This window comes from Primulina tabacum, chromosome 5 (genome assembly GCF_025594145.1).
Source record: "Primulina tabacum isolate GXHZ01 chromosome 5, ASM2559414v2, whole genome shotgun sequence".
NCBI classification, from domain to species: Eukaryota; Viridiplantae; Streptophyta; class Magnoliopsida; order Lamiales; family Gesneriaceae; genus Primulina; species Primulina tabacum.
Window position 1 is genome coordinate 13,386,661 of NC_134554.1, and position 23,014 is coordinate 13,409,674.

The following is a 23,014-nucleotide window of genomic DNA, read 5'->3' on the forward strand; positions in this document are numbered from 1 at the left end:
TAATTAAATCAAACTGGCACGAAATTATTATTATTTATTTATATTATTTTTAATTTTTAGTAAATGTTTAAAAATTTATTTAAATCTTTAATATTTCAAGTAATCCAAAGTTATATATTTTTAAATTCAAAACAATATTTAATAATGAAAAGATGCTTGTATGTAACCATCCCAAAACCAACATTTAAACCTAAAATAAAAAAAATACATTATATATGAATAATAAGAAATGAAAAAATTTACTTAAAAATAAAAGTATACGAAAATTTATTATAACATAATAATAAATAGTTATCAAAAAGTTCTTGAAAAGAAAATGTATTTTTTTTAAATCCCTTGTTTTTACTCAATAAATAGTTATCAAAAAGTTCTTACAACATTGACTGCTTCAATGCGTGTGCCAGCTCTTCTTTTGTAAATCTTTCACCAATTTGATTATTTATAATATAATGTTGTTTCGTAGAACTCAAATCAACCGTTTCAAATTCGAGTAATAAAACTGTAATCGAATGTTTTTTGAATGATTTTCGAGGAAAAAAAAACCTTAAACTCCGCTGCTAGTCCGACCACCCAAAGCTCCACCCCTGCAGTCTCAACAAAGACTCTTCGTTCTATATATATATATCTCTCTCTGAATATATATATATATATATATATATATGTACACGTAAACTATTATGTTGCGCATATACATACATCGATACATACACCTAAAACACTTGCACTAGCAATTCTTCAATTGGATTATTCCTACTCGATTTCAATCCCTAATCTTACATTAAGTTTTTTTTGACGCTCACATCTCAATCTCTCCTTTTCGGCTTCGAATTGCCTCTGCTGAATCATCAATTCAAGTTATATTGTGAAAAACCCTAGCTTTTGGGTTTTGTTGATTTGATCCTTAGCCTAAATCTTGAACTCCTGAAGTTCAAATTCAGGGCTCATTGTCTGAAACAGATTTGGAAATATCTGGAGTTACGGTGTTTTACCTTTATCGGGTATTGTTTCGATTGGTTTCTTCTACTTGCTGAAAATTGGAAGTGTAATATTTTGTTAGTAGTAGTTCACGTGACCCTTTTTTGATTGTCTCCGTTTAATTTACGTGATAGTTTAAATGAATGTGGGTTCGCGAAGAAGTTGAGGTGGTGCAGTTTACTTGTTTATGTTAAAGTTACGGATTCAAGGTTCTTGAACTTTGTTCTTTGTGGGCGGTGGAGGGTGGGGCGAGAGAGAGAATCAGTGGCTTTCCTTTTCGTTATATATGTTTCAGTGCTCCATGTTTCTGGGGCAATTCGGAGTTGGGGCCGGAGAAGTAGCATAAATTTATTTGACTTTCAGGTGGTTGATATCTTTTGCATTAACCGGTGTGTTTCGGTTAGAGGAAAATATAATGTTTTTTGTCGCCATAATAAATTCCGAACTTAACTTCAAGTGGTTTTTCCACTGATCAAAACTGAAATAAAGAAGCCTTGGTTTTGTCTTCTTATATTCATAGTTGAAGCATATTCTGTAATATGTTCCATACCAGAGTGATTAGTTATGAAGTATTTAAATTTATTTATCAAGAAGGAATTTCCTTCGGACTTGATGTAGCAAGCAGCTAGATTAGCAAATAAGAATTTTGAAAGCATTTTGATGACGTCGATTTGTTTCATGGTGTCCCCATTTAGTTGGCCAATTTATGTTTTTAAATATATTTTTTTTGGTTAACAAGACAACTTTCTCGTATTCAATGAAACCTCCTTTTATAATTTTCTATTTTGTCCATCCGAAGGATATATAATTCAATGATCCTCCAACACATTAGCTTCATGTTAAAATCGCTCATCCTGATATCAGACTTTTAGCATCTATGCTATGAATTTTTATGCCCATGCATCAGTCAAATGCTATAGGGAAAAGACTGTATTATATATTTTATATTAATATAAAACTACTATTTTTCTCGATATATATGTTTCGACGTCAGTGTTTTTCTTGTGCGTTCCATCAGCATTTCCCTTTGTATTTTCTTATAAGTTCTGTTGCGACTTTGCTCTCAAATATCCTATGTTCTGAAGAAAATGCTATCACAGATTGTGCAGCACATATTTTGTTGCAGCTCGATGCTGGTGGCAGCATGCAGATAATTGTTGCAAGAGATGCAAAGGTATCATTCTGGTAGCTGCACCAGTGCAGTTAATAGCAGTGCAACCAGTGGGATACAAACAAGGGAAACGTCCCGTGCTGATACATCTGCAGTCCCTCTGAACTTTTCTCTGAATTCGAGGTAATTAATTCTATAATTACATCAAGAATCTTCACATGCATGGATTTACATATGTGTAGTGAAGTCTCAGTTGACAATTACTGAAAGTTGGATAAACGACTGCATCATTGTTGTTAGGCTGTCACGTCGAAGTCGAACACATAGCAATTTCGGTAGCAATAATTGTTCTCATCGGCGATGACAGGTTTCTATTTGATTCAATTAAAATTTATGGTGTACGAGTAATGAGTTTCTGATTCTTTAAATGTTTTTCCCTCCAAGCAAGTGGCATTTCTTTAGATTATTGTGACTTATTCCGGTATTGGGATATTATAAAACCTGATGGAAAACTTAAAAACACACACCAAAATTTAAGCTCACAGCATGGCCACGCTACCTAAAACACATAGACAAGTGTTTGACATATTTCTTATGCAACAAACAAAGGCATCACAAAGCTCTTGTTTGCTGTTTGCCCTTCTCAAGACTTTGGCGCATCATGTGTTGCCTGGTACCCCAAGTTGAACGGTACGAAATTTTATGAAATAGATACTAAAGAATACTAAATATTTAAGTATCAGTGATCCAATTATGGAACATGTTTTTCTTGACCGTTAAGAAAAGTTTTTGGTTGTCGCCAGATTTGGAATGTTTAAGCTGCTGCATCCTCAGATTGTGACACGTGTTTATACCGTTCTTAATTCTTATATTCCTGTTTTTTTGTGCAAATACACTCAATTTGCTTATCAGTTTCATATTTGTGTATGCTATTAAATGTTTGAAGGGTGCATTGTAGAATTTTAGAATCTCCATGCGCATGGTAGGGTTTGCGCATATCTTAATTTGGTAAGCAGTGGGTATTAGATTAGTCAACTTTGTACTTTATTTGAGGAAATTGAATGATATTTTATCGTCCTTAATGCTATTTATCCTTTTGACCGTTTGACTTGAGTCAGAGGTGTGCTTTAAGTTTGTTGTATTTACCATTAATAACAATTATTCATCATATTAAATATTTTTCCATTTGTGCACATATTCCCATTGAATCCTTATATCTGTCTTAATAGCTGTTTTTAGTTAGAAAATGCTTCACGCTTTATGTTGTAACTAAAATATTTGGATATCGCCTTGTCTGAAATTGGAAAATCTATCTTTTGTACGTGGTAAGTATTGTAGTAGTCGTGGTGACTTGAGAAGGGTTGCATAGAAAGGATGAGTTTCCCATGGTGGTGGGAGTTTTTTCTTGTTGATTAATTGTTCTCACCTTTATTTAAAAAGCAGATGCTGCTATGGTTTTGCCTTTTCTTAGTGATGCGTGATCCAAATGCATGCCAGCAGACTCTGGCATGTTTGCTATGGAAGCAATTACCTGGTTAACTCACGCTTTCATATCTAAGTATCAGAAGTTTATGTTCAAACAAATGTAATGGAGTTGATCTGGTGGTTTACCTGGTAGAGGTGACATGTCAAAGTCACATCTTAAGTTTGATAATTCTTTCTGTGTGAGTATTGGCTGGTGAAGTCACGACGTTTATCAAATCATTTATTTCACCTGTGAATAAGATGTTTATTTTTTTTATAGGCGCTCATCACAACTTGCACCTTATAGGTTGACGTGTGATAAAGAACAATTGAATTCACGGTAAGTTCCAAGTAACATGGCTTCTTTTCAGTAACTCCTCACATTTTCATTTTTGCATGGGCAAATAAATATTTTTGCTTCTTTTTTCCTGTTCCTCTATATGTAACTGCTGAGTTAGAACATTAGAAAGACCATTATGCTTTGTATTTATCGTCCTCATCCTGTTTTATATTCCAAGGATTGTTTCCAAGTTTGTGTACAATGTTTTGATTGTTGTTATCCTACTTAGTCTTTATTTGATATTTATAGTATTGGGCCACCTGACTTCCATCCACAATCTCCAAATCGTCCTGAGGAGGCACTTACCAGGGAGTATGCGCAATCTGGTTACAGAGAGACGGTTGAAGGACTCGATGTAATTTTTTGCAACTCCTTTGCTCACATTAAGTCTCTCCTTGTTTTTTTCTTCATTTATACTTACATTTAGTTTCTGTGGTTGAACTGAATCAGGAAGCCAGAGAAATTTCACTATCACAGGTTGCTGCTTTTACAAAGTCTATTATCGTTAAAAGCAAAGAGGTAATGAAATAAAATATGAACAAGAAGGAACCCCTTATTGTTTGGTATATGCAATGAACTGATGAGCACGCTTGTTATTTGCTTTCATATGGTAATTTCGGTTGGATTGAACTATGGAAATCTAAATTTATATGCAGACCATTAGAAAATGTCACCGAGCCATCAACGAGTCTCGTGCTCAAAAGCGCAAGGTGTTTCACTTCTTCCCCACTCATCCTCAAAGTGGACAGACAAATCTTTTTCCATTTCATTTAATACAATAATTTTACACATATGTGCTTCATGTGATCTGTGCAGGCTGGCCAAGTTTATGGCGTTCCACTTTCTGGTGCATTATTAACGAAGTCTGGCATCTTCCCTGAGCAAAGATCATATGGAGAGGACATCCGGAAGAAATGGATTGAGGTTTGTGTGCTTTATTTAATGTGTGAAAATTACTGTATGTTTTGATTTATTCATTCTATTCTTATTCTGTAAAATGTTCTCTAATTTTGGATGGCACTGTTGCGAACATGGATATTATTTTAGTTGAAAAGTATGGAAGAAAGAATTTAATGATCAAACTTTTGCTAGCAAGTACTTCACAACATTGGGCAAATTGAGCTTCTGTATGATTTGCGATTTACTTATATGACTGCTTTTATTCTATTCTGGTTAAAGAACAAAATTGTATTCGCTTGAATTATTCGGTGCATCATGCATTGCTCTTGAATGGAAAGGTCCTATTGATTATTGAATTCTTTCATGACTTCAAAATATGCTTTATAGCATGGCACTCAAGGCACCCAAAGGCAGAAAGATGGCCTTGTAGTTGGTGCATGATGCTTCAATACGCTTTAGAACTTAGCCCCATTGGCGCATATGATAGGAGCTGTGATATACATTCCCAAAATTAGATTATGCTCGTGTTGTTGATTTCTAGTTTTATGGTTGATGAATTTTCTTTTCTAGCTATTATCATTATAAAATTGCTGTGTATTAGGGTTCAAATATTGATCATTAGTATTGATCCACAGTAGGCATTAAATTTAAACCCGAGACATTTCAAGTCTCCATCTTTTTATTTTCTACCTGTTTAGATTAGCACCATACCATTCTATCTAAGTGTGTTGGTCAGTTAGCTATGTATTTTGTAGCTTGTTGTCTTGCGCATGATGTTAGTCTTGGGAGTGATGGAGATTTAAGTAGGGCTTTCTGGACTAGGCCTCCTTTTTCTAATATTACTTACAGTTACTGATGATTCTATTTCACTGTGTATCTAATTGCTGTGAACTTCTTAAATGCTTATAATTGAACTTACTGGTTTGTTTAACCATGCATATGTTTTTAATTGTTAAACCTTGTTTGCAAGTTGAAATTATATGATGATATTATGTGTTTCTTTTCCACTGCCTAGTTATGCTTCATGTGATTTTGGAATGTCAAGCAAAGCAGTTTTGATATAACATTTGAGCCCTTTTCCAGGGTTTATCTCAACCACATAAAAGATTGCGTGTGTTGGCTGACCATGTTCCTCATGGTTATAGAAAGAAATCACTTTTTGAAGTTCTTATTAGAAATAACGTTCCATTACTGAGAGCAACTTGGTTCATCAAAATAACCTACCTTAATCAGGTATGGATTCTTTGTTAAGGGAAACAATAGTTGCAAGATTTTTCTTTTACTTAATCGTCTTTTACGACATTGAAAAATGGGATATGGTTTAATCATGAAGGTTCGCCCGAACTCTTCCAATAGCTCTTCAGGGTTGCATGACAAAATCCATTTGACACGTTCGGATCAATGGACAAAAGATGTTATTGAATATTTGCAGCTTCTCTTGGATGAATTTATTACAAGAAACAATTCTCATTCATCTGTAAACTTTCGTGATCGGTCGTCACAAATGGTGTACGCTGGGTCAGCACAGCAAATTTCATCACTCATGGATGGCGAGGAACCTTCTCTCTATACAAAATGGTGGTACATGGTTAGGATTATTCATTGGCATCACACTGAAGGACTGCTTGTCCCTTCTCTTATTATTGATTGGGTCCTCAATCAACTACAGGTATAGCTCCTTCCCTGTTTGTTTTCGATGTTTGGGAAATATTTACCACCTATATTTGGCTCGTGTTGAATTTGTTTTCTTCTGGGTCATAATGTGTTAAATCATGTTACTGCAGGAAAAGGAATTGCTAGGTGTCCTGCAGTTGTTATTGCCTATAATATATGGTGTGATAGAAACAGTTGTTTTATCTCAGATTTATGTGCGCACTTTGGTGGGGATAGCTGTTCATTTCATCCGAGAGCCTTCTCCTGGAGGTTCTGATCTTGTTGAGAATTCTCGGCAGGCATATACTCTTTCTGCTGTTGTTGAGATGCTTCGATATTTAATCTTAGCTGTACCCGATTCTTTTGTTGCATTGGATTGTTTTCCTTTGCCAACGAGTGTGACAAGTCATATGGTAAATTATGGAAGTTACTTATCGAGAATAACCAAAGATGCTGGAAAGGTGAGGGATGGGAAAATTGAAGTTGCTAGAGTTCATAAAGACAAAAATCCAGAAGTTCACGTGGAATCCTTTTCCTTTCATACTATTGTGTCATCTATTAAAAAACGTGCCGAGACCCTATCTAGAACTGCCAGACCAAATCATCCTGGTCATAATGCGGCTAAAGACTCGCAGCTATTGGACCAAGCTCTCTTGCATGGAGATATTGGAGTTTCTTACAAGCTGGTCTTTGAAAATCTTTGGGATGGACCTGTTGCTGAACGATGGCTTGCAGAAGTGAGTCCCTGTTTGCATATGTCACTGAAATATATTGGTGCAGTGAATTCATCATTACTCTGTTCTGTTTTCTTCATTTGTGAGTGGGCAACTTGTGAATTTCGGGATTTTCGTACTGTGCCTCCTTGTGGATTGAAATTCTCTGGTAGAAAGGACTTCTCTCAGATATTTTTGGCTATACGACTTCTAAAATTAAAGGCGAGTAATATGCAAAAATATCATTGCTGCGATCAGACAAGAAAAGATTTTTTGGGTAGTTTTGAGAGCCCTGGTCCTTTGCACGATGTTATTGTGTGTTGGATTGATCAACATGAAGTACATAATGGAGAAGGTTTTAAGCGACTGCAACTTTTGTTAAGAGAATGTATGATGTCCGGTATTTTTAGCCCCCAGGTGTATGTCAGGCAGCTGATTGTAAGTGGAATAATGGATGGGAATGGTCCTATGGCTGACCTGGAAAGGCGTAAGAGACACTACAAAATCTTAAAACAGTTGCCAGCTCCCTACGTACAGGAAGTTTTAAAAGAAGCTGATATTGTTGAATCACCTGAAATTTTGGAGGCAATGAATGTGTACTCGAATGAACGCCGACTGGTACTTTATAGGCTATCAGGATACAATAAAACTACAGCTGATCTAAACAGTTCTGGAAAGAAAAGAAAGGATCGCCGTGGTTCTCGAGTTGGAAATGTTTCTTCATCTTCTATCGACCAATGGTGTTTTCAGGGATCATCCTATACATCAACCACAAAGGTTGACAATGATACTAAGCTAGAAGAATTAAAGGCTTCTATCTCTGCACTATTGCAATTTCCAACTTCATTCTTGAAAGAAGCTGGAGTTGATGATTCTCAAGGTAGTCCGCAGAAGCCGGTTGGGGCAAATAGTAAATCAGATCCCACTGAAGAAATAGCCGGATGTGAAGAATGCAGGAGAGTGAAGAGACAAAAATTGAACGAGGAACAGAGCTGGTACATACAGTCAAATTCAGTGGATGAAGAAGAATTATGGTGGGTTAGAAAGGGTCTCAAATTTACAGATACATATAAAGCAGAACCACCTCCCAAGCCTCTCAAGTTGGCATCAAGGGGTAGGCAGAAATCTGGCCGTAAAACTCAAAGTCTTTCACAATTAGCTGCTGCCCGAATTGAAGGTAGCCAGGGAGCATCCACGAGCCATGTGAGTGAAGGTAGGATAGGGTGCCCACACCATAGAACTGGTTTTGATGATGTGGCAAAATCAGTTGCTGGGACCAGAAAACCACACTCTGTGGATGTTGTTTCAATAGGAAAACTGCTGAAGCAGATGCGATTTCTAGAGCAAAGGACAATGGCTGTATGGTTGATATCTTCTGTAAAGCAGCTTATAGAAGAGGCTGAAAAGTCTACAACCAAGATTGGTCAATATGGTAGGACTTTTCAGGCTGCTGAAGATCGATGCTCCACTCGATGGAGGCTTGGTGAAGATGAACTATCAGCAATTTTATACATCATGGATGTTTGTAATGAATTAGTTTCAACAACAAGATTTCTGTTTTGGTTGTTGCAAAAAGTTCCTGGCAATGCTAGTTCTACCACCACAACTCACGGAAGAAATATTCTGATGCTTACTAGAGCGACGGAATACCATGCTTGTGAAGTGGGGGAGGCTTTTCTTTTATCATCCATACGCAGGTTTTCTTTGGATTTCCGTGCTTTTTTTCTTCCTATTTTTTAATTGCTCTGTAAACATTTTATACTTTTTTAGAACTCTATACACCATGAACTAAGGTCAGCCAGAAAAACCTCTGTTTGCCATTAAGCATTCAAATAAATCGGGACTTCGGGTATTTGGCAAAAATTTGTGGGTTGTTTTTTTCAGTAGTTTTTCCAAATGATTTACCAGCTTAAGATGGTGGTCTCTGTGACTAAATATTTTAAATTCCTGATGGTTTTGTCTTGACTCTAGCCATTCAAAATTCAAGGAATTTTTAGGAGTTGCTATTTTCAAATACTTAAAGTACATGAACTCTTGGCAGAGAGCTTATTTTGAGGAAATTAGTGAAGATTTTACCTTGGGGTCACGGGTGTGTTGGAATTGGAGATGGAAGCTTCGTTAAGAGAAAACAGCAACTAAAATTAAGAGGAAACCTGTTTGAATTGTGAAGTTGGAGGTATTGGTTGGTGTTTGCATTAACGTAACCCTGCTTATAACTTAGCCTCAAATCCATATATTTTGAGAGTCCCAATGGAGGAAATTATTCTTCGTTTACTTGCTTTCCATTTCTCAGAAACCAAATCTAGAGTTTAAGAAGATTACACAACTCCTATTTTGAAAGCTTAAGGAGTGAGAATGAAGTAGTTGTTCAGGAAGGGTACGTCTTTTTCAGCAGCAAGTGGTACAATATTTGGAATGTGGGTTTCATCTTTATTTTTTACTTTTAAATATCCTGTGAGATGTATTTATAAATCATGTGAAATTGTTTTTTTAATTCAATATTATTACTCCTTCAAACAAACGGCTATATTTGTTTCTCATCGTTCACTCTACTTCCACTTTGAAAGAAAGTCATTCTTTGTTGTCTATGTGGCTACAGTAATTGATCTCTTCGCTCTACTTCCTTTTTGAAAATAAAGTCATTCTTCATTGTCTGGCTACAGTCATTGATCTTTCTCCATCTCACCGATTTATTTATTCCTCTGGTTCAGGTATGAGAATATAATTGTTGCTGCCGATCTTATACCTGAAACCTTGTCTGCCACAATGGATCGTAGTGCTTCTGTCTTGGCATCTAATGGCCGGCTTTCTGGTTCACCAACTTTAGCTTATGCACGTTATCTTTTGAGAAAGTATAGCAATGTAGGTAGTGTCATTGAATGGGAGAAGACCTTCAAATCTTCTTGTGATAAAAGACTAGGTTCTGAACTTGAATCTGGAAGATCTTTAGAAGGGGACTTTAGTTTCCCCCTTGGAGTCCCCAGTGGTGTGGAAGATCTTGATGATTATTTCCGGCAAAAGATAACTGGTGTTCGACTATCTAGAGTTGGGTTGAGCATGAAAGAGATTGCACAAAGAATTATAAATGAATCTTCTCACTACTTTTACAACAAAGATAGAAAGCCTTTTGGACCTGGGACAAACAAGAATCCTAGCGTGGAGAAGTGGGATGATGGCCATAAGATAGCTCAACAATTAGTGATGGGCTTGATGGACTGCATGAGACAAACCGGTGGAGCTGCACAGGAAGGCGACCCTTCACTGGTGTCATCTGCTATTGCAGCAATTGTTAATAACGTTGGACAGTCGATTGCTAGAATTCCTGATCTAGGGGCTAACAATAATCACTTAAATGCTCCTTCCTCTTCTAGTCCACTAAATGTTGCTCGACGGCTTTTACGTGTACATATCACATGCCTATGCATATTGAAGGAAGCACTCGGGGACCGTCAAAGCCGGGTCTTTGAGGTTGCTCTTGCTACAGAAGCTTCCTCAGTTCTAGTGCAAGCTTTTGCCCCTGGAAAAGCTCCTCGTAGCCATATTCAGCTGTCTCCTGAGGCCCATGACTTTGACACAAATTTAACCAATGAAAGTGCAAACCATTTTAATAAAGGGATTCTTGGAAGAACTGCGAGAACTACGGCTGCTGTTTCTGCACTCATTATTGGAGCAATTCTTCAAGGAGTTGCTAGCCTGGAGAGAATGATTTCCCTCTTCAAATTGAAGGAAGGGCTGGATCTAATTCAGTTTGCAAGGAGTTTGAAATCCAATGCGAATGGAAATGCACGCTCGACGGTTGTTTCAAAGGTGGAAAATTTGACTGAAGTTTCTGTCAACTGGTTTAGGGTGCTTGTGGGGAACTGCAGAACTGTTTCAGATGGATTCGTTGTTGAGCTCTTGGGTGAAGCCTCAATTGTAGCCCTTTCCAGAATGCAACGGACATTACCTGTGAACTTGGTTTTTCCTCCAGCCTTTTCCATATTTTCATTTGTGATATGGAGACCCATCCTGGATGTTAGCATTGGAGTACGTGAAGATCTTCATCAGCTTTATCAATCCATGTCTGTCACAATGAGTGATGCCATAAAGCACCTGCCTTTTCGTGATATATGTCTTAGGGACACTTGTGGGTTATATAATCTCATATCTGCGGATACCCTTGTCTCTGAATTTGTGTCTGTGCTAGAATCTATTGGTTCAGACATAAGTTTGAAATTTGCTGCCTTGGTCCCTCTCCGTCCTAGGCTTTTTCTGGATGCCCTCATAGATTGTAAAATGCCGCAGCCTGTAATCAAATTGGATGATGGGAGTTGGATCTCTGGTCAAGGTGAGTTGAAAAAACTTTGTGCTGACAATGTGAAAAAGCTTATGGGCAAACTTATACATGTTTTGGATACCCTTCAACCTGCCAGATTTCATTGGCAGTGGGTTGAGCTCAGGCTTCTGCTAAATGAACAGGCTATCAATGAAAAGATGGAAAACGACATCCCCTTGATGGAGGCTATAAGATCTTTCTCATCTGGTTCTGATAAACATGCTGCTTCTGAGAATGAGAGCAATTTTGTCCAAATCATCCTCACCAGGTTATTGGTCAGGCCTGATGCTGCGCCCTTATTCTCCGAGGTTGTCCATCTTTTGGGGAAGTCACTGGAGGATTCAATGCTGTCACAGGCAAAATGGTTGTTGAGAGGCTGGGAAGTTCTGTATGGGAAAAAATCAATTCGACAGAAAGTAATAAATATTGCTGCTGAGCTGAAAGAACCCTGTATGAAGCCCCAGTTCTGGAGGCCATGGGGATGGTGTCCTTCTGATTCAAATCCAGTGATCAAAAGAGCAGAAAAATGGAAATCTGAAGCTGGGGCCCTTGAAGAAGGAGAAGTGGTAGATGATGGATCTGACTTTAATCAGTTTGGAAAAGGACCTGGTATTTTGGATGTTGAAGGCTTTATTGTCAGCCAGCAGCACGTGACTGAGAGAGCTCTTATCGAACTAGTTCTCCCATGTTTGGATCAAGGCTCTGATGATTTGCGTAGTAATTTTGCAAGTGAAATGATCAAGCAGATGAGTAATATTGAACAACAAATAAATGCAGTTACCCGTGGCATTGGAAAGCAAGCTTCAGTGCCCATTCCTGCAATAGGAAGTCCTGCAAATAAAAGTAGCACCCGGAAGAGTGGGAAAAGTGGCAGTCCTGGAATATCTAGACAATCAACTGGATCAGCTGATACTGTTCCACCTTCTCCCGCGGCATTGCGAGCCTCCTTGACGTTGCGATTGCAGTTCCTTCTCAGATTACTGCCTCTTATTTGCAGTGACAGGTAATATTAGTTTTTATTTGTTTTGAAATTTGAATAGAAAATAAAAATGTAGTGTAGAAAGGATACAACAGAACCCAGGATTTACATAGGTCGGTCATAAAGGCTCACATCCACTGTGCAATGCATACTGGATGTGTTCAGCATTGATGAAGTGGGTGACCCTTGATTTTCCAATTTTCATTCTGAAACAATTGTGTTCTGTGGGTAGACATTGTTGATTTTTCTTGTTAATTTGGTAAAACTATGTTTTTCTTGCTTATTTGCACGGCTAATTGTCTTACCCGATCTCCATCGTTATTTTTTCAGGGAGCCTTCAGGACGTAATATGAGATATACCCTTGCTCCAGTGATTTTACGCCTCCTTGGAAGCAGGGTTGTGCATGAAGATGCCGGTCATTTTGTTAATCCTTCTTTGGTCTCATCTAAAAGAGATGTCGACTCTTTTATGGAGATTTCATCAACTGCTGCTGTACTTCTGTCTGGGGATAGTTTATTTGATTGTTTACTGTTAGTGCTACATGTGCTGCTGAGCAGCCACCAACCAAGCTGGTTGAGGTTGAAGTCTGAATCCAAGTTTATTGAATGCAGTAAGGAGTATGCTGTTTTTGATCGTGAAGTGGCTCAAAGCATGCAGGTACGCCATTATTTAACCTACCAATTATTTAGTGTTCTTTCTGCTTTCCCTCCAATTATTAATTGTGTTTGATGGTTTAAAGAGAAAGAGTAAATATATGAATATGATCTTTTGCACAAAAGTATGAAAAGTAATGGAAGATATATTGGAAAAGAAAGCTAAGAACTTCATATATTTGCAACGGAAGCTTTACAATATATATAGGCTAATGAATAACAAACTAACAATCTGCCTATAATTTAGCAACGGCTAGTTGACTTATTAAACTGGACTTAACAAATAATAAAGAAAAAAGATAACAGAGAACTTAATAGAAAAGAACATGAGGTGGCAGTCTTGATGCAAATAACCAACACTCCTCCTTGCATTAAGGGCTGCAAACTCCAATTCTTTGTCTAAGAGACCCAATTTGTTTGCTGGAAGAGGTTTTGTGAATATGTCAGCAAGTTGGTCTTCAGATTTGCAATAAATCAGGCCCACTTCTCCTTCTTTTTGCACTTCTCTTAGAAAGAACAACTTGATATTAAAATGTTTGGTTTTTCCATGAAAAACTGGATTCTGCGATATTGATATTGCGGCTTGGTTGTCAACAAATACCTCTGTAACTTTTAATTGCTTCAAGTGTAAGTCACATAACAACTTTCTCAACCACAATGCTTGGTTTACTGTTGCTGTAGCAGCAATAAATTCTGCCTCTGCAGTGGATTGTGCCACAATTTCTTGCTTCTTGGAACACCAAGAAAACACACCAGATCCTAGATTAAAACAATATCCAGATGTACTCTTCATATCATCTTTGGATCCACCCCAATCACTATCAGAAAATCCTGTCAACTTGAAGTTTTGACACTTTTTGAATTTTACTCCATAGTTAACAGTCCCTTTGATATATCTAATGACTCTTTTTGCTGCTTGAAGATGCATTTCAGTAGCACAATGCATAAAACGAGAGAGAAGGCTTACAGCAAAAAGAATATCTGGCCTAGTAGCAGCAGTTAGGTACATCAAACATCCAACCATACTTCTGAAATAGCTTACTTCAACTTTTTCTGAACCATCTTCCTTGCTTAAGCTTTCTTTTTGATTCATGGGTGTAGCCATTTCTTTGCATTCCTCCATATGAAACTTTTTAAGTATTTCCTTAGCATATTTTCTTTGACAGATGAAAACTTCTCCATCAGCTTGTTTGATTTCCATGCCAAGAAAATATGTCATTAGCCCAAGATCTGTCATGTCAAAGACCAGCATCATATCTTGCTTGAATCCATCAATAAGCTTGGCATTGCTACCTGTCACCAACAAATCATCTACATACAAAGACACAACAAGAAAATCATTATTTTGTTTCTTAAAATATAGAGTGACTTCCGATAGACTTTTTTCAAAACCCAAGCTCAATAAATGATCATCTATACGACTATACCAAGCTCGTGGAGCTTGTTTTAAGCCGTAGAGTGCCTTTTTTAGTAGGCACACTTTGTCTTCACGGCCTTCTTCAATGAATCCTTCTGGTTGCTCAACAAAGATCTCCTCCTGCAGTAGACCATTTAGGAAGGCTGATTTTACATCTAGCTGGAATATTTTCCACCCATTTTGAGCTGCTATAGCTAGGACCAACCGTATAGTGTCTAATCTGGCAACCGGGGCAAATGTGTTTGAGTAATCGACTCCAAAAATTTGAGCATATCCCTTGACAACCAGCCTAGCTTTGTGCTTGTTGATAGACCCATCAGCATTGAACTTGGTCCTAAACACCCATTTTACTCCAATTATTTTTCTATCATTTGGCCTATCAACTAGCACCCAAGTCTTGTTCTTTTTTACCATCGATAGCTCCTCCTCCATTGCCCTTTTCCACTTTTGGTCTTTAATGGCTTCTTCATAACATGCAGGTTCACAAATGGCTAATTGCATCTTTGATAAATATCATGAAGTGATCTTCTTCCACGGACTGGTGGATCATCTTCCGTTTCCGCTTCAATTTCTGAAGTTTGGATTGGCAAACTTGATTTTATCTTGCTTGTAGATGCGTCTTTTGTTTGTTCCCAGTTCCACTTATCTTCCTCAAGGAAAAACACGTCTCTACTAACAATTAACTTCCCTGTTTGAGGTTGATACACCTTGTAGGCTTTAGAGACAGAACTATAACCCACAAAGATGCCTGGTTCAGACCTTTTGTCTAGTTTATCCCGCTTGACCTGTGGAACGTGAGAGAAACAAATACAACCAAATACTCTTAGGAATTTGAGTGAAGGTTTATAACCATACCATGCCTCAAATGAAGTTTTATCCTTCAAAGCCTTGGAGGGCAATCTATTTTGCAAAAAAACTGCTGTACATGCAGCTTCAGCCCAAAACTTCTTGGGTAGCTCTTTCTCATGAAGCATACATCTGGTCATCTCCATTATATATTGGTTTCGCCTTTCACTAACTCCATTCTGTTGCGGAGTATATGGAGCAGTTAATTGGTGTTCTATGCCGGCTTTCTCGCAGAACAAATTGAATTCTTGTGAAGTGTATTCTTTTCCATTGTCAGATCTTACTGTTTGAATCCTACAGCCACTCTGATTCTCCACAATTTTCTTGAATTTCCAAAATACTCCAGCAACTTCTGATTTGAATTTTAAGAAGAAAAGCCAGCAAAATCTTGTAAAATCATCTATAAAACTGATGTAATACCGACTACCTGCTAATGATGGTGTTCTTTGAGGCCCGAATACATCTGTGTGAATAAGTTGAAGCTTTTGAGTGGCCTTCCAAGTTGACTTTGGGAATGGTCTTCTTCTGTGTTTACCATATTGACAATTATAACAGTTTAGCAAGTGATCTCCAAAGTTTGGTAAGCCAATTGTCAACTTTTTTTTCTGCATGAGCTGCATCTTTTCCAAAGGACAATGACCGAGCCTCTTGTGCCATACTGCAGTGTTGCTTATTTCAGTAGAATATGCAACAAGTTCTTCTTTCATGGGATCAAAAGAAAAACTATTACCCTTCATTCTAACCTTGAGAGTTTCCCGACTCATGGCATCAAGAATGCGACAAAAACCATCTTCAAAGATTACTTTAAAGCCTTTTCCCATTAATTGACCAACACTTAGCAAATTCTGGTCAATTTCTGGCACATAAAGAACATCAAAGATTTTCTTTGTACCTGCAGCACTTGTTATGGCAATTGTTCCTTTCCCTTTGACAGAAATGTAATCACCATTTCCAATTTTTACCTTATTGATATCAGTTGGCTTGAAATCTATGAAAAGTCCCTTATCATGAGTCATGTGGTTGGTGCATCCGCTGTCAATCAACCAACTTTCAGATGAGCTAATGCTTGCAAGACAAGATGCCACAAAAAGCTGATCCTCATCCTCTTGAGTTGCAACTTGGGCTTCAACTTCTTGATGATGAGCTTTTTCTTTGCATATCACTGCTTCAATGCCCAAGTTGATTGCACTTGGAACACTTAGCATCAGGTCTCCTCCAGCATTTAAATGAAGGATGACTCTTCTTTCCACAATGTTGGCAAACTGGATAGGAATTTTTTTGATTTCCATTTTTTCCTTTTGGAAAAACAGATGTACTTGCTTCATTCCGTTCGAAATTCTTCTTCTTCTTTTTGTATTTGGTCAAATTTTGATGTTTGGCTGCCAAGGCTCCTTCAGATGTTGTATCCTCTCTCATTTGTCTTCTCTGTTCTTGTGCTTGCAAAGCATTCAACAATTCAGCAAGAGAAATTTTTGTCAAGTCTTTTGTATTCTCCAAGGTAGTGACAGTTGCCTCATATCTTTCAGGTACTGTAACAAGAATTTTTTCAACAATTCTTGTGTCGGTAAATTCAGATCCAAGAAGTCTTACTCTATTTGCAATATTAAGAAGCTTGCTAGAGTAATCTTTAATTGTCTCTGAGTCTTTCATTCTTTGAAGTTCGAATTCCCTGATCAAGTTTAGAACTTGCATCCCTTTAATTCTTTCATCTCCTGCATATTCTATCCCAAATTGCCTTAGCTGTTTTGAGAGACATAATTCTTGTGAAAATCGTTGACGAAACCGCTGAAAATAAGCATGCTTTCGCCTTTGATTTTCTCGTCTTTTTCTCCTTTTGTGCCTTGATCTGTGCCATAGTAGGATTAGCTGGAAGAGGTTGAACGTCATAATCCTCTTCCACAGCTTCCCATAAATCCAATGCCGTCCAAGTACGTTTCCATACGCACTGCCCACATTTGATAATTTTCTCCATCGAAGATTGGTGGAGCCATTGATGAAAAATGAGATTCACTTTCCATTTCAAACAGTCAAATGAATTCACAGATCCCTTAAGAAGATAGCTCTGATACCACTTTGATGGTTTAAAGAGAAAGAGTAAATATATGAATATGATCTTTTGCACAAAAGTATGAAAAGTGATGGAAGATATATTGGAAAAGAAAGCTAAGAACTTCATATATTTGCAACGGAAGCTTTACAATATATATAGGCTAATGAATAACAAACTAACAATCTGCCTATAATTTAGCAACGGCTAGTTGACTTATTAAACTGGACTTAACAAATAATGAAGAAAAAAGATAACAGAGAACTTAATAGAAAAGAACATGAGGTGGCAGTCTTGATGCAAATAACCAACAGTGTTCAAGTGCTAGGGAAGCAAATGCATTGAGTGGAACTGATGCTACTGTATATTTATTTATATTTGAGTTCGAAACTCTGCCCGAAACCCAAAAAAGACTTATTTGTGCTCGAACTTGGCTCGACTTAGATTTCGGATTCAAGCTTGATTTGTTATGACTATATCCATAATTATTGAGAAGTAAAAATTGAAATATTGCTCGTTCTATCTTAAATATGTTATTTATTATTAACAAGTATATGAAAGCTGCAAGCCATTGAACAAAAATTGCTCTCGAATTCGGTTAACAAATATATCATAAAATATCAGGGCTTGATTCAAGTTGAATAATTTCGAGTACAAATTGGGTAAATTTGAGTTAGCTTCATTCATTGTCACTACTGTTGAGACCTACTGTTTTCTTGTATCGCAAGCTTATCTCAACAGGTCACTTTAATTCGTGGGTGGAATATTTATGTATTATAAGAGTAACAACTCATGTCCTAGGACGGTAAGCCTTCTTTGTCTTGTATTGATGCAGAATGACTTGGATCGCATGGAATTACCACAGACCATTCGGTGGCGCATTCAAACTGCCATGCCGATTCTTCATCCCTCTGTTGAATGTTCAATCTCTTGCCAACCCCCATCAGTTCCATCCGATACTGTTGCTTTTCTACAGCCCAGCCATCCAGTAACAACGATAAATCGTAGTAATCCAAGCCCGCCTCAGAGGAATACAGTTTTGCCAAATCGTTCCGCCCCAAATGTGAAGTCCAATCTGCAGTCATTGCACCAAGACCTTGAAATGGAGATTGACAGATGGATCCTGTTAGAGGATGGAGCTGGATCAAGCCAGCCTTCGGCCGGCTCTGCTGTAATAAGTGGCACTGATCATACTAACTTGAAGGCTTCCAATTGGCTCAGGGGGGCAGTGAGAATGAGGAGGACAGATCTCACGTATATTGGAACAATAGATGAAGACAGCTGATTCAACTAAAATCATTTTTGAATTGTTTTGCGAGAAAGTTTCCCCAGGTCGCCAACTGAGAGACCCCTCATGTTTCACGCACATTTTCCGGCCATGGCACTCAGGGTGTGAGAGGGGGGTGTTGGGGCGTGGCATTGGTGGCCCACCCACCCGGGTGCTGCTGCAAGGCTCCTTGTTAAATTGGGCGGCGGCATCTGAATTATTACATTTTCCTGGATTTCCTGGGTATGGGATTTCGGGTACTGCTCATCACTAACCCTTTCTCTTTCATGATTCTGAACTGTAATTTTTGCCACAATTCAGAGGTGGTTGTATATATATAGATAAGGGTTTTCCTTTTCTTTGAGCTGAGCCTAATATATACCAGGTATAATTTGTAGCTTCTTCCATACTCAGCTGTATTTTGCTACAATTAGTCTCTTAGTTATGAATTGTGGCTTCTTGATGAATCTCTCTGTTTGGTTTGATGATCGTGTGTCCAGTACGGGTTGGATATATATCTGAAAAATCTGACAATCTCTTAAGTTTAGGGAGAGAAACATGAATTTAACTTTTGCACTGCAGTTATAAGCAACCAGATGAGTTTTGAAACGTGAGCACGAAACGGAAGCAACAAAATACAGAAGGTACTAACAACCTCCTGGGCCAAAGTATGAAATCTGGCAGGGAAGCATCGAAAAATGGGCAGCGGGGTACGTGAAACTTGTACTTTGCATCGTTTGTACTAAATCTCCCTGGAGCAAAGCGACATCATATAAAGCATAACTATAGATACAGGAAAAAGGACCAATCTTTAGGCTCGCACCACTCAAGGCAAATAAATGATCAAATGACACATAAATGATAAAATCCACGTCAAATTTTTATGATTTGCCGTCGTAAAAAGGTACCTCTGAAGCCATATGTAATGCTCACATTTCATGTAGGTCAAGTGTTTTTTGACCAATTATATAGTGAAACATCCTATCTTTCTAAAATCGACTCTTTAGAGGTGGACCAGATCCAAGCGACATTGACCCTCTAGAGTCTAGACCAAACAATATCAATCTTCAATGTGGTTCGTGTATTCAACTCGAGATCATCGTTCGAGTCGCGTTTCATTTTTTGTGGATCGTTATGCAGTCTTAAGTAATCATTCTTGACATCAATTCAATTCGGTTTCAAAAAGATTTTGAGCTCGTCTTTAGCACACGAACTTACCTCGCAGTCCGCAGATCACTATGACATGTAGATAGGATTGTCCACACAAAAAAATTAATAGTTATATCAGTGCATTGGCAGGGGTAGTTTTGAAAAAAATTATTATCGTCAACCAGTAAATACTCTCATCTTCTTTCTGGGGATTGGAGTAAAGAATGAAAAATGGATACATTCAACACGCGTGCGATTCATGAATTTAAACGATTCGGGATTATTATAAGAGATGACAGTAAAACATGAGATTCCAGTGCACGAAAAGGTTAAAAATGAAAGAAGAAGCTAATATTTTCTCCGATATACGTATATATCTCTGATATTCTCATGTTCTTTAAGGGGCTTTCATTCAAGATGTCACTCTTGTTTGAAGATGACGACTTAGAAATCTGTGAGGTGATTGCCTCCCTCGATGGATTAGACCAAGCACGGGTTTCCAGTTCCTTGCTTTTGTTTTGTCATGGTCTTATGATCTACATAAAGAACATCCTCAATCCAGGCAACAATGTTGAATGCTAAGCTTTCTAATACTCTGGAATAGCTTTCCAACACTGCTTGTCCTATATCCTGCAATAGCATATTCAAACATCAAGCATGGAATCAATTTTCGAGTTAAGGAATCGAGAACGTTCATATCACTTTCCAGTACGTGCCTTGTTGTATTGGATTTTACTTGAATCCAATGTAGTTTGTGAAAGTTCAGGATATCTTTGCTTCAAACAGAAAAGTAAGGTATTTGCCCTGTCTGCTAAAAGATGATTCTTGTCACATCGATCTATGTCGGATACGAGATCCTTAACCACACCCCAGGATGATTTCGAGTGAGCCACCCACATTTTACGACGCCATGTGTACATAGAGGCTTCGATCTTGTCTGCCAGTTCTAGGGCTTCACGTTCCGAGTTTATGCCGAGTGAGTCAAGAAGACGATCAGCCGAAAACTTCCGTGTGTTGTACATATAGTTGTAGATTGTATCTCCTATGCTTGCTTTCCCGCTCTAGAATCACATTAACAGACAAAATAAACTAGTTTTACAGAAGTTTCTACTTTCCCTTTAGCACGACCGTTTAGAGTTTCATCTCAAATTTACCTTAGGAAGAGAATCCAAATATGGTTCTGGAACCTGCATTTCAGCAATAATGCCGGTGTTTATAGCCATTGCAGCCTTGTGGATTTGGTTAGCAAAATCGCGCTTTTGTCTTAAATGTTTCTTGGATTTCTCGGATAGCCCTTCTAGTGAAATACAAGGAACAGGCAACCACCATTTTCCTTCTTTTCGTTGAGGCCGAGGTTGAAGTATTCTTCTAAAAGACCCCGAATGCGCCGAGTTTCCTGATATCCTGCCCTGATCTTCGTACCAGAACTCAGTATCCTCAAAACTGTCCAATATATCCTGTCTCATGCCAAAAATTTCACTTCATTATTCATCTCTCTCGGAAAAAAGGAAAAAGAAAATTTCCCTAGCGTACACACTCAAATTTTTTGCTCGCCTCGGAAATGAAGATGGAGGGAACTTTTTTCCCTTACTAGGAGCATTGCGTCAAGTTTTTTTAATGCAGGAAGGTTGATGTAAATGTCTGGTCTTGGCCTGCTTGTCATCACCTGTAAGCAGCATTTTCTTGATTTGCTAAAAGAAAGAAAATGGTCTAAAAATGGGGAAAAAGAATGAATTTCACCTCCAAAGTAGTCCCATCTTTTAAATTCTGCAGTGTTGGACTAAATTCTACTATATGATCACAGACAGATAACAGGCAATTCATTTCTCTCTTCCACATCAACTTCTTCTCAAGATTCAAAGGCTCTAATCTTTGATGCTGACCAAATATCGAAGCTGCATCGTAAACAAAGTTATATTGATATCAGACTAAAATTATGGATAAAATGTAGTAGAAAGAACTCGTTGTGTGTTTCCCGGTGATCCATGGTCGTCGGATCATTTCCAAGTGCCACATGACATTCATTACTCATTAGATGCGCTGTATATGATCCAGTGGTTATAAGGACACCTAGATCAGTACTCTATTTTCAAGATTTACCGTAGAAGTTGGTTATGGCATTTGAGATGGTGAGAGCAATGGACTCCCCTTTACCACTCCCAGACATATCTTCCCCTAGCAATAGCTTGGCGAATCTCTCCTTCATCAATTCAAAATCTGTAAATTCCAAAAGCTCCAGCTCATGCACACTTGTCATGTGATCAAAACACACTGGTGATTTCAACGAAAATTTATACGAGAAAGAGAAATACTTCACCTAAACCTCGTGTTTCATCATCCAAAATTCCAATGTTGTGCTTTCTCACGCTGAATCTTGAAAGTGCCGTTCCATCTGGGGACTTGAGGCTTTTCCAGAAAAGGGGAGAATCTGTCTCAGAAGAGCCAATTTCATCGGCCAGACCGGAAAATGCTGACGTCTCTGAATCAGTCCTGCAGTAGGCGAAAGAATCGCCGCTCAAGATCGAATTACTCGTAATTTCTGTGAATGATTGATCAGCAGAAGATGAAAACTGGAATCCCATATCATCAACCTCGTCATACTTTGAAGAGATGCTGTCTATTTCTTGATTTTTTAGCATGTCTATGTCTTGGACAAGAATCTGCAATGCGAAATGTATAATTTGGTTAAGAGCTAGAAAAATCACTTGTTATGGTATATATTACGCAAGATTCTGGCATAAATTCCTACTTAGAAAAAGCAAACAGATAAAATAGGAAAAAAGCTACAAATCCTCCTTAATTCACGATCTTTATAAAAAAAAAAGAGCATACGTCATATTTAACATCAGAACTTGGAATAATTATTCGAAGCACGCACCAAAGTTCCTTTGAAAAGTGAAATTGAAAAGTGAAATTGAAAAGGATAAAAATGAAATTTGAATTAAAAATTCGTCTACACAAATAGCAAACAGAGAGAGATGCATACTATTTATATACACTTTTTGAACGGTGGTTACCGTTTGAAATCGAAACAGTTCCCTCTGCTCGGAATTCTTCTGCAAACTTTACCATGAAATAATAGCCTTTATGTTCTTGCAAGAACACTTCACTGTCCGGATCTTGATTCACTAGCTAATGACACAAGAAATATGCAGTACAGTTCTGATTTGATGAAGTTTTATTC

The 23,014-nt window shown here is 37.8% G+C and overlaps 2 protein-coding genes across 6 annotated transcripts; one reads left to right on the plus strand and one right to left on the minus strand.

Moving 5' to 3' along the window:
- The first annotated feature begins 546 nt into the window (after nt 1-546).
- Nucleotides 547-19,148, plus strand: LOC142546790 (mediator of RNA polymerase II transcription subunit 12-like). 2 transcript variants are annotated; one of them, XM_075654692.1, is made up of 13 exons: nt 547-998; nt 2,076-2,269; nt 3,831-3,890; nt 4,140-4,245; nt 4,341-4,409; nt 4,547-4,600; nt 4,707-4,814; nt 5,874-6,023; nt 6,124-6,459; nt 6,575-8,853; nt 9,868-12,474; nt 12,781-13,108; nt 18,250-19,148. In XM_075654692.1, exons 2-13 carry the CDS (start codon nt 2,142-2,144, stop codon nt 18,697-18,699), a joined length of 6,675 nt encoding a protein of 2,224 aa, XP_075510807.1. In that variant the 5' UTR covers nt 547-998; nt 2,076-2,141; the 3' UTR covers nt 18,700-19,148. The 2 variants fall into 2 exon arrangements, with proteins under 2 accessions (XP_075510807.1, XP_075510808.1); XM_075654693.1 differs by having other exon boundaries at nt 2,102-2,269.
- Nucleotides 19,149-20,048: 900 nt separating this feature from the next.
- LOC142546791 (rop guanine nucleotide exchange factor 3-like) lies at nt 20,049-23,014 on the minus strand. Of its 4 annotated transcripts, none has more exons than XM_075654695.1 (8): nt 22,848-23,014; nt 22,148-22,490; nt 21,931-22,047; nt 21,571-21,725; nt 21,422-21,496; nt 20,985-21,287; nt 20,547-20,891; nt 20,049-20,460 (listed from the first exon to the last, which is right to left on the minus strand). In XM_075654695.1, exons 2-8 carry the CDS (start codon nt 22,467-22,469, stop codon nt 20,311-20,313), a joined length of 1,467 nt encoding a protein of 488 aa, XP_075510810.1. In that variant the 5' UTR covers nt 22,470-22,490; nt 22,848-23,014; the 3' UTR covers nt 20,049-20,310. The 4 variants fall into 4 exon arrangements, with proteins under 4 accessions (XP_075510810.1, XP_075510812.1, XP_075510809.1 ...); XM_075654697.1 differs by having other exon boundaries at nt 22,154-22,490; nt 22,817-23,014; XM_075654694.1 differs by having other exon boundaries at nt 22,817-23,014.

Excerpts from the sequence above, each read along its gene's own strand:
- LOC142546790 (XM_075654692.1), top strand. The coding sequence starts at position 2,142 with ATGCAAAGGTATCATTCTGGTAGCTGCACCAGTGCAGTTAATAGCAGT. Across the intron at positions 6,024-6,123 it reads AAATAACCTACCTTAATCAG|GTTCGCCCGAACTCTTCCAA; the intron begins GTATGGATTCTT and ends TTAATCATGAAG. Across the intron at positions 8,854-9,867 it reads CTTTTATCATCCATACGCAG|GTATGAGAATATAATTGTTG; the intron begins GTTTTCTTTGGA and ends CCTCTGGTTCAG.
- LOC142546791 (XM_075654695.1), bottom strand. The coding sequence starts at position 22,469 with ATGCTAAAAAATCAAGAAATAGACAGCATCTCTTCAAAGTATGACGAG. Across the intron at positions 22,048-22,147 it reads TGATGAAACACGAGGTTTAG|ATTTTGAATTGATGAAGGAG; the intron begins GTGAAGTATTTC and ends TGGAATTTACAG. Across the intron at positions 21,497-21,570 it reads AAGATGGGACTACTTTGGAG|GTGATGACAAGCAGGCCAAG; the intron begins GTGAAATTCATT and ends TGCTGCTTACAG.